Source organism: Gekko japonicus, unplaced genomic scaffold (assembly GCF_001447785.1).
Source record: "Gekko japonicus isolate JY-2015 unplaced genomic scaffold, Gekko_japonicus_V1.1 scaffold1940, whole genome shotgun sequence".
NCBI classification, from domain to species: domain Eukaryota; kingdom Metazoa; phylum Chordata; class Lepidosauria; order Squamata; family Gekkonidae; genus Gekko; species Gekko japonicus.
In genome coordinates this window covers 337,579-348,175 of record NW_015162539.1, presented here as the reverse complement: position 1 = coordinate 348,175, position 10,597 = coordinate 337,579, and the positions used below count along the sequence as shown (strand labels likewise).

The 10,597-nt window shown below is 47.9% G+C and overlaps 1 protein-coding gene across 1 annotated transcript in view; it reads left to right on the top strand.

Annotated features, from left to right (window-relative positions):
* The first annotated feature begins 247 nt into the window (after positions 1-247).
* Positions 248-10,597, top strand: part of SLC25A42 (solute carrier family 25 member 42) — a 28,612-nt gene continuing 18,262 nt past the window's right edge. The window contains exons 1-2 of the mRNA XM_015406313.1: positions 248-363; positions 5,029-5,131. Of these exons, the coding sequence (XP_015261799.1) occupies positions 283-363; positions 5,029-5,131 (184 nt within the window). The 5' untranslated portion in view covers positions 248-282. The remainder of the gene's footprint in view (positions 364-5,028; positions 5,132-10,597) is intronic.

Here is a 10,597-nt window from a genome sequence, read left to right as displayed (position 1 = left end):
TATTATTTTAAATAACTTGTTTTCTCTAGCGTAAGCCACCTTGAGTCCCTCTGTCGGAGCGAATCAGAGGATGCGTCTCCCTGAACAAACCGAAGCCTTTAAAAATAGCGTTAAATCAACAAAATCTAGCAAATCTTCCTGTAAATCATTTCCTAGCAGCTGTGGAGTGAGACCCGCTCCCCCGCTCCTGCTCAGAAACCAGTGGAAGAAAACCGGAGTCTCTCGTTTTTCTCTTTCCCACAGGAGGCCCGACTCTTCTCCTGGGCAGCCACCGAGCCTGGAATGGGTAATGGACGGGTGGCGGAAGTGGGTTTGACGCGGGCAGAGGCCGAGCCCAGCCTCCACGGACACGCTTTGCCGGAGGTGAGTGCGGTGGATCCGTGGGGGGGGGGGCAGAGGGGCTTCCTCGGTGGGATGGACCAAGCTGCCCGGTTGGCTCAGTGGTCTGCGACCAGCTATGGTCTTGCCAAAAAGCAAATTTGGCGTAGCGGTTAGGAGTGCGGACGCTGATCTGGGAGAACTGGGTTTGATTCCCCACTCCTCCACATGCAGCTGCTGGTGCGACCTTGGGTCATTCACAAGTTCTTTCAGAGCTGTTCTCTCAAAGGCAGTCCTCAAAAGAGCTCTCTCAGCCCCACCGACCTCCCAGGGTGTCTGTTGTGGGGAGGGGAAGGGAAAGGAGCTTGTAAGCCGCTCTGAGACTCCTTTGGGTAGTGAAGGGCGGGGTATAAATCCAGTCTCTTCTTCAAATTAAAAGCTTCTGCCCAAGCCACACAAAAAGGAGGACTCTAATCCAGGGGTCCCCAACCTTTTTGAGCCTGTGAGCACCTTTGGGGTTCTGACGCAGGGTGGCGGGCGCAACTACAAAATGACTACCCCGGGAGGTGGAGCCAGCCGCTCAGAAAAAGCTCAAGTCTAGGAGAGAAGAGGGGTAATTAAAAAAAATGAAACACTGGGAAAAGGGAGTGAGATCATCATAAAAAAGTGGAGAGAGAAAACGGCCCCACGCTACAAATCTGGCAGAAGAAAACATGGGAGCCCCTTATACTCAGCAGAATCATGGGTCAGACGGTTATACCTAAGTTAGAAAACTTATCGAAAAACATCAGTGTTCCCTCTGAGCTGAGTTAGTGTGAGCTAGCTCAGAGGTTTTTAGCCTCTGGCTCACCCATTTTTGTCTTTGCTCGGGAAGGAGGGCAGACTTAATTCATGCAGCAGCCAAATCGCCGGCTCACAGCTTTCATGCCAGCAGCTCACAAAGTAGAATTTTTGCTCACAAGACTCCACGGCTTAGAGGGAGCATTGATTCCAAGCGTTTTGGTTTCCTGTAGCAGAATATCTAGTGGGAAAGGAAATTATTCCGACGCATCCGTATTACCGAGAACTGTTATGTTTTTGATTGTTGCGTTCTTAATCCGAATTTGAATTTGAATTTATAGGATTATTCGTTTTCGATATTAGGGTGTGATTTGAACTGTTTGTATATGTATGTTGTTTGTATAAAAGAAGTAAATAAAGAATTAAAAAGGAAAGAACAGAAAGAGGAGTGAGAGAGGATAAAACCAACAGTGTTGGGGGCAGCTGCCTCTGAAACAACGTTATTTTAATCTGCACAGCCAGCCAATTGGTTCTCCAGTGGCCAATCAGAAGCCCTGCTGGGCAAGAGCCCCGTCTAGCCCTGCCCACAGTTGGCAAGCACCAGGAACGAAGCTGGCAAGAGTGCATGGTGCCCACGGGCGCCACGTTGGGGAGCCCAGCTCTGTTCATTGGCTAGGCGAAGCCACGTGAACTACCTTGCGGGGTGCCTCTTATTTTGTCAAGCCTGCTCTGTGTGATTCTTTCTGCTTCGCACAATTGAGTTAGGAAGCATGCCAGAAACTGGCTTATACTGAATCGGTCCCCAGTCCCTCTACCTCAGGATTGTCTGAGGGGGAGGAGGGAGCCGCCTGGCATGCCAAAGGTCCCAGGTTCAATCCCCAGTGTCTCCAGTTAAAGATTCCCAGGCAGTGGGTGATGAGAAAGACCTCTGCCCGAGACCAGTGCTCCCTCTAAGCCAGTGATGGCGAACCTTTTAGAGACCGAGTGTCCAAACTGCGACCCAAAACCCACTTATTTATCGCAAAGTGCCAACACGGCAATTTAACCTGAATACTGAGGTTTTACTTTAGAAAAAACAACTCATACATTAACTTAAGATGATCCAAACAAAGTAAGGAAAGTAATCCCAAATGCTTTCATTTACTTAAAATTATTTGGCAGAGAATTTGACACTTTAATGATGGTCTGGGCCTGGCTAGGGCTATGGCACGCGTGCCCACAGAGAGGGCTCTTAGTGCCACCTCTGGCACCCGTGCCATAGGTTCGCCACCACTGCTCTAAGCTGTGAGTCCTGTGAGCAAGAATTCTACTTTGTAAACTGGCATTAAACTACTGGCATTAAAGTTGTGAGCGAGCGATTTGGCTGCTGCATCAATCGGTTTGCTCTGGAGCCCTCCTTCCTGAGCGAAGACGAAAACGTGTGAGCCGGAGGCTAAAAAGTTGTGAGCCTACCTCACGGTAGCTCAAGCCAGATATAATAAAGCCACACAAAGAGAATGTGCTTGTGGAAAGGGAGAAGAAACTCTGGAACGTGTGTTTCTCGACTGTAGATTATACCAGCACAATAGAGAGATATTTATAGATCCCATCATAAACACATATCCAGGGTGTGGTAGGGGGGACTCTCCTCTCAATTATGTCGACAGATAAAAATCCAAATATAACTCGTATGGGTGGCTAAATTTGGTTGGTTAGCCTATTGTATTAGGCGGAAGTGGAGGGACTATAATTAACGGGTTGGATGTGATGTTATCTGAATTGTATTGGAGTTTGTAAGTATTTTAACTTTTTAGGGTTTTATAACATACACTGCCACAAGATATATTATTTTATTCTGATAGCTGTTATATTAACCCTATTCGCTGTATTATGGACTTTGACCACAATAAGATAAATATGGACAAACACGACCCAATCAGAAAATAAGTATAAAGACAACAGTCGTGAGAGTCTGACCCACAAATCAAGCAGTCACCAAGACTTGCAAAGAAAAGGCTTCCTATGTATTATAATCTAAAGCACTACAACACCATTAATAAATCATAAGAAAATCCTTGTGCATTGGTACATAATCAACGTCGTCTCAGGATTATATCCATTCAATAATGGATCTTCCTCAGGAGATATTCTGTAGTGTACAAAAATACAATTCTTTAGCGTATATACTATGTAAACAATAGAAAACAGTATAAAATCCTGGTACAGTCTGACTTACAGAGTAGTACAAAAGCTCTCTGTATTCATGAAGTGCTTGACAGCAAGTCATAAGGAATCAGTAATATAATAATGTTCCTCTTGTTATGAAAAAATATAAGGTATTTTAAGGTACAGAGTATTTTAAAAATTAAGCCAATCTAGTAGTAAGTAGTAACTAAAGGTCGGTAGTTCAGCAGTTCGAGACCCGGGTGCCGCATGACGGAGTGAGCTCCCGTCTCTAGTTCCAGTTCCTGCCAACCTAGCAGTTCGAAAGCAAGAAATTGCAAGTAGATAAATAGGTACCCTCAGATGGCCGTGGCCCCGCCCCCAGCGTGCCCGGCGTGGTCGCGTCACTTCCAGGTGACGCGCACGTCGGGGAGGAGTTCTCCCCGGGGCCCGATCCGGCGGCGGCGGGGAACGGGCCTCTGGGGCAGGGGTTTCCCCGCCCCCCGGGAGGACTTGGGAAGCCTACCTTAAATAGAACACATTAGTTTGGCTCAAAGGTTTCTGCAGTGTATATTTATTTGTTACTAGACTCTCCTAATACTGCAGCTCGGGTTGCTTCAGCCTCCAGGTGGGGCCTGGGGACCCCCCTGGAATTGCAGCTCAGTTCCCCTGGAGAAAACGGATGCCTTGGAGGGTGGACTCTGTGGCCTTGTACCCCACTGAGGGTCCCCGTCCTCCCCAGGCTCCACCCCCCAAATCTCTCCAAATAACCCGGATCTGGCAACCCGACCTCCCCTTCCCCTGCTAGTGGCTAGAGAGGACCCGACGACCCTATTTCAGAATGAGTGGAATGCTTTTAAAGACCAGGTGGGCATGCTGTGTAGACGTATACAGCTCTTAAATACAAGACGCATGCCTGCACCTTGAAACGTCCCTTCATGAGCAAATCCATCCACAGGGTAACAGACCAGTCTGCAGGCTAACTGATCATCGTTCCTGGAAGATCCTAAATCTTTGCTAAATCCTTAAAGGTGAAGTCAAATTCTCTGACAGAAGGCTCGATGAAATTACAGTGAGCCTCAGCTCTTAACGTGGCCCTCCTTCTGTTGTGATCAAAGGCCTCCTCTTCTCCAGTACTCTGGAAACCACATCCAGTTTGTTGCAGTGGTTAGGAGCATGGACTCTAATCTGTGAGAACCGGGTTTGAGTCCCCACTCCTCCACCTGCAGCTGCTGGGTGACCTTGGGCCAGTCACAAGTTCTCCCAGAGCTGTTCTCTCAAGAGCAGTCCGCGAAAGAGCTCTCTCAGCCCCGCCTACCTCACAGGGTATTTATTGTGCGGCGAGGAAGGGAAAGGAGATTGTAAGCCACTCTGAGACTCTGAGCGAAGGGCAGGGTATAAATCCAACTCTTTTATTTCTTCTTCTACTCTGAGCGAAGGGCAGGGTATAAATCCAACTCTTCTATTTCTTCTTCTTCTACTATATGGCTTCAAATCCCCAAAGGTGACACCCTTCAGATAAGCCCATACAGGTCACTAGCCCCACTCCACCTTTGTAAAATGTAGTCTAGTCTGGGGGAACCATGCTTTCTGATGTGGTCTATAATCATGGCCTGGGAGAAGTCTGCTCTCCTCTGTCTGACAAAACTTCTCCTTGCCTGATCGCCTGGAGCCAGTTCGTTGTTCTCCACAGGCGAGCAGGGAGGAAGAGACTGCAGGATTATTATTATTGTTATTTTAATGGTCTCTGTTGTCTCTTTTCTAACATGTGGCAATCACTTCTTCCAGGACAAGAGGAATATGCTCAACTCCCTGATGTCGGGGGCGCTTGCTGGCGCCGTGGCCAAAACGGCTGTGGCTCCCTTAGACAGGACGAAAATCATATTCCAAGGTAATCCGGGGCGGTGAGGGTGGAGAACCCTTGTCTTTCTCTGTCTCAGAATCGGACCCTCGCCCAGGTCTTTGGGTCAGATTCCTTGTAACTGTGCCTTTCTGATGTATATATCTATGCTTGGCTACATCCTGTTAATGCTTCACCAGCTGGTTTCCTCCCCGCTTCCGGTTCCCATGTAGCACCTGCTGGCATTGTATCAATCTATCTGCAAGGGCTTCCTCTGACATTCTTGAAGGGGGGCGATTGAGACATGTCTGTGTGGACTGTAGATTAGCCGCGCTTTGTAACACACTGAGTAAGAGATCACCCCCACCCCCACATAAGGCCAGAGAGAACTTTCGCTTTTCCTGCTTCTCATGGCCTTGGTCCGTCCCCTTGGGTGGGCTGTCTGTAGCACCGCCCCCCTTTTTCATTTGGCTTCTCGTTTGCACTACCCCCCCAACTCCTCAGCAATGCTCCCTCTAAGCTGCGGAGTCTTGTGAGCAAAAATTCTACTTTGTGAGCTACCGACATTAAAGTTGTGAGCCAGCGCTTTGGCTGCTGCATAAATTAGTTGGCTCCGGAGCCCTCCTTCCTGGGCTGAGACAAAAATGTGTGAGCCGGAGAATAAAAAACTGTGAGCTAGCTCACACGAACTCCGTTTAGAGGGAACATTGCTCCTCAGGAATAAATACTGTGTCTGTGACTTCCTCCCTCCGGCTATTATGCTGGGGAAGCCGGGATAAAGCATCAGCCAAGAAATTATTTTTCCCGGGGAGGTACTTAATAGTGAACTGGAACCTGGAAAAGAATTCAGCCCACCTAACTTGCTTAGCACTCAGTTTCCGTGCCGCGTGCGGAGAGTCTGTTGATGATCTGCACGTTCTAAGCCCCTCCCCGGCAAGTTCTGCGCTAAGGGAGGACAGATGAAGCGTCAACTGCTTTCTACTGCTTGTGGAGGGTGACAAAGAGCTTTGTAGAATGCTGATTCGCTGCCCTCTGGAAACCATAGGGGCAAGGCACTTGGGTACTTGCAATTGAAAGCGGAGGCTCTCCGACTGCCGGACCCCATACCTTAATCCTGTTGTAAAAATAGTCAAAAGTATTTAAATTACTCAGGGTATCAATGGATCTTGCTCTATTGGAAAGAAGAGATTTCTTTGCTTTTAAAAACCTTTATTTCTAAGGGTAAAAGGTATACTGGGAACCTACAAAACAACAGAACATCTAACAGCTACATTTTCTACTGCTTACTTCTCAAAACATAGTAAAGGTAAAGGTTCCCTTGCTCGAAAGCCAGTCGAATCCGACTCTAGGGTTGCGGTACTCATCTCCGTTTCAAAGCCAAAGAGCCAGCGCCGTCCGAAGACATTTCCATGGTCATGTGGCCGGCATGACTAAACACCAAGGTGCGCGGAATGCTGTTACCTTCCCACTGAAGGGGTACCTATTTATCTACTTGCAATTTCTTGCTTTCGAACTGCTAGGTTGGCAGGAGCTGGAACTAGAGACGGGAGCTCACTCCGTCATGCGGCACACTCGGGTCTTGAACTGCTGAACTACCGACTTTCCACAGCCTGCAGTTCAGCATCTTAACCACTTGAGCCACCGCAGCTCCTCTCAAAACATAGTCACACACTAACACACAGATAATGGAGAATCTGTCCTTCTTCTCGTCCCCTAGAAAGGAAGTCACCTGAAAACAAACAACCAATCTGTATCACAATAGAACCTACTTTTCCCGGGCTAATTCCCCATTGGCTCAGTGCCAGGTATCCCTTCCAGGTCAGTCTAAACAATAGCAATACTAGGTGAACAAGTTAACCCTATAATGACTGGATTGTCAGACCTTGCCTGCCCCCGGAATTGCTGCTACAGTGTGCAAAACGAGGTTGAGAGGGCCCGCCCGATATCTTTCTTTGCCATATTCAATTCCAAGTGTTGGTTTTGACTTTGAGGACTTGCTTGGTCTAGGATTGGGGGGAATCTGCATCCTCTGTGGGCTTTCCTTAAGCTCTTTGTTACAGGCAGCGCTTTCCCCAAAGCGCGTGGCCACCTCTGTGGTGGCACCTCTGCTACACACTGCCCTCCCACTTTTCCTTGCCTGGTGAAAAACCCGGTAACCTTTCGGCACCGTGCCATAAACATTTGTATTTTTAAACGGTGCCTTGCATTTTAAAATGTTGCCCTCTTTTTCAAATGGGGGCTTTTAATTCCTCCTGTATACTAATTAGATCCCTGCTTTGCTGCTAGTTTGTCTTGGAGCTTATAGCAGTGTAATAGTTTGAGGCAGTGGTTTGTAGCCCTTCTTTGCTGCTAGTTTGTTTTGGAGCACATGCCTGTGTTTGGCTCTTTGTAGAGTTTGATGCAGCTGATATGTTTTTAGGCTGGGGTGGCTTGGGAAGTTCTTTTGCTGGCTCAAGCGGCTGCTTGTGTTACCCTGTGGATTTGTTGTGCTGTGCGTTGTGTTGTTCAGAAGCCCTCTGCAGCCAGATTTGCTTGGAGCAGGCACTATAGAAGTATTTAAAAAAGAGCTTCCAGATTTGTACCACCCAACTGTTGACCAGACCAGCTTAGAACTCAGAAGTAGATGGGGAGGGGTTAGGGTATAATGTAATAGGTGAAGGTAAAGGTTTCCCTTGCTCGAAAGCCAGTCGAATCCGACTCTAGGGGTGCAGGACAAATCTCCATTTCCAAGGCGAAGAGCCTTCACTGTCCGAAGACGTTTCCGTGGTCATGTGGCCGGCATGACTAAACACCAAGGCGCACGGAACACTGTTACCTTCTTGTCAAAGCGGTACCTATTTATCTACGTGCAGTTTCTTGCTTTCGAACTGCTCGGTTGGCAGGAGCTGGGGCCAGAGATGGGAGCTCACTCCGTCACGCGGCACCCGGGTCTCGAACTGCCGAACTACCGGCCTTCCAGTCTTAACCACTTGAGCCACTGCAGCCCCTTTATAATATAAGCCTCCCTTTTTCTGGGAGTGGGGGAGGGGGGAGGCTGGGTAGAGCAAGTCCCAAAATCTTCCAACCTGGTTTATGGCCCAAATAAAAAGGTTCTTTTGTTTTCGTCCCTTAGCGGTTAATGCGGAGACGACACCCTGCCCAGAAGTGACATGAGTGTTTCTTTTGTTATCTCCTTATCTTTGAGCCGCAAAGGCTGGGATGGGCAGAATGAGTTCGGAGAGGGAGAGAGGGTGGGGTGGGGAGTTGGGAAATGTCAAGAAGGGAACAGGCAAGTCCTGGGGTGGCAGTGGGGGGGGAAGCTCAGAGTGGGTTTCCTTGAAATACTTGCAGATACATTTGGACATCAGCAGAACAAAGTCTGAGTCCCGTGGCGCCTTTGAGTCCCAAAGATGTGCCGGCTGCTGCTTGGATTGAAAATATTCACCTCTTGCTTTTTGATGGATCCGTAAGACGAGCATAACAAACATGCAGAAAGGCAAATGTGTTGTTGTTCAGTCGCACAGTCGGAACAGAAAGAGGGAGGCACAACAGCAAGATCTAGTGGCACTCCTAGAGCTCTCTTCAGGGTGCCTTAAGAACATAAGAAGAGCCCTGCTGGATCAGACCAGTGAGGGTCCATCTAGTCCAGCATCCTGTCTCACACAGGAGCCAGCCGGTTCCTCTGGAGGGCCAACAACAGCGCAGAGAGGCCGAGGCCTTCCCCTGATAAGAACATCAGAATAGCCCTGCAGGATCAGACCAGTGGTCCCTCCAGTCCAGCATCCTGTCTCACAGAAGGGCCAGCCAGTTCCTCTGGAAGGCCAACAACAGCGCATAAAGGCCGAGGCCTTCCCCTGATAAGAACATAAGAAGAGCCCTGCTGGATCAAAACAGTGGTCCCTCTAGCCCAGCATCCTGTCTCACACAGTGGCCAGCCTCCTGGCTCTGGGATTCGTAGGGTTAGTGCCTCTGAATGTGGAGGTTCCCCTCAGCCACCATTAATAGTAGCCATTACTGGCATCTAAATTGGGGCAGGGAGCAACTAGTGACCCAGCACTGGGCAAGGCCTCTGGAGGAGGTCATCCCCATCACACATCAGGAGGGAGGGGTCCCTTTACAGGGCAGGAGGAGGAGAACATTCAGGGACCTGATCAGCAGAAAGTAGTAAAGGGGTTTCCCTTTCCTGAAAGCCAGTCGAATCTGACTCTAGGGATGCGGTGCTCATCTCCGTTTCCAAGCCGAAGAGCCAGCGCTGTCTGAAGACTTCTCCGTGGTCACATGACCGGCATGACTAAACGCAGAGGCGCACAGAACGCACAGAACGCTGTGACCTTCCCATCGAAGCGGTACCTATTTATCTCCTTGCAATTTCTTGCTTTCGAACGGCTAGGTTGTCAGGAGCTGGAACCAGAGACGGGAGCTCACTCCGTCTTGTGGCACTCGGGTCTCAAACTGCTGAACTACCGACCTTCCGGTCTGCAGTTCAGCGTCTTAACCCCTTGAGCCACTGCAGCAGAAAGTAGTACTGCGTAAATACTCCTGTTTTACTCCAGTTTTTAGTTTTTTGCAAAAAGAGAACCAAAATGTTTGAATTATGAGAAATCTTCAGGGTAGCATAATGAAAGAAAAATCTATATGGCTGACCAATTTAACAAGGGAAGGAAAAGATCTGCAAATTTCGCTGTAGCAACTGAGTCCTGTCAGAGAAAGAATCCAGGATTGAAAACGGAGACTCTTAAAATCTCTTGCACAATTGTTTGCATCGCGTCCTTTTATTCGGGATGGTTTTACTGCCTCGTAATCCGGAGGTTCCTGAGGCAAGGAGCCAGAAAAATCAGGCAGCTGAGTACAAATTAATTGGTCTCTTAAAAGAAAGGAACAAAAAAGGAGGCCGGTAGCAATTTTTAAAAAATAATAATTGGCAGAAGTTACTTTTAAAAAATGAGATAACATCAGTTTAATTAGACAGCGACTCATAACCAGCTCGCTGTGGTAAAACTGACAGTTTGGGACAAAAAGAGGGGGTGGTGGAACTGAACCTAGAAAGCTGGGATCCAGAACCTGAAAAGGTTAGTCAAATAGAAAAGGCCAATAATAAAAGCTTAATATATATAGTATATAAAAAGATACATGTATTTATTAACAAAGAATTTATAAATATGTAGGGGCTCAATCACACCTCATGTAAAAATGCCAGAATCTAACACACAAGGGCTAATGGACTTGACCTGACACGTTTCGGCCTGCATAGGCCTTCTTCAGAGGTCAAACACAGTGAGGAACATATTGGCTTATATAATAGTACAGTGCAATCATACAGATATAAAATATACAAGAAGGACCAGAAGAAAATTGTTCCAAAATGAAACCACTAAGCACAGAATGAAAGTACAAATGAGGCCTCCAAAGATGCAGTCACATGCCAAGTGGTGTTTCAGTGGTAATAATTTCTGGTCCAGAAAGTGCCTTCCAGTGATGGTTTATAAACAATCATAGGAAGGCACTTTCTGGATTAGACTCGGAAGAAGGCCTATGCAG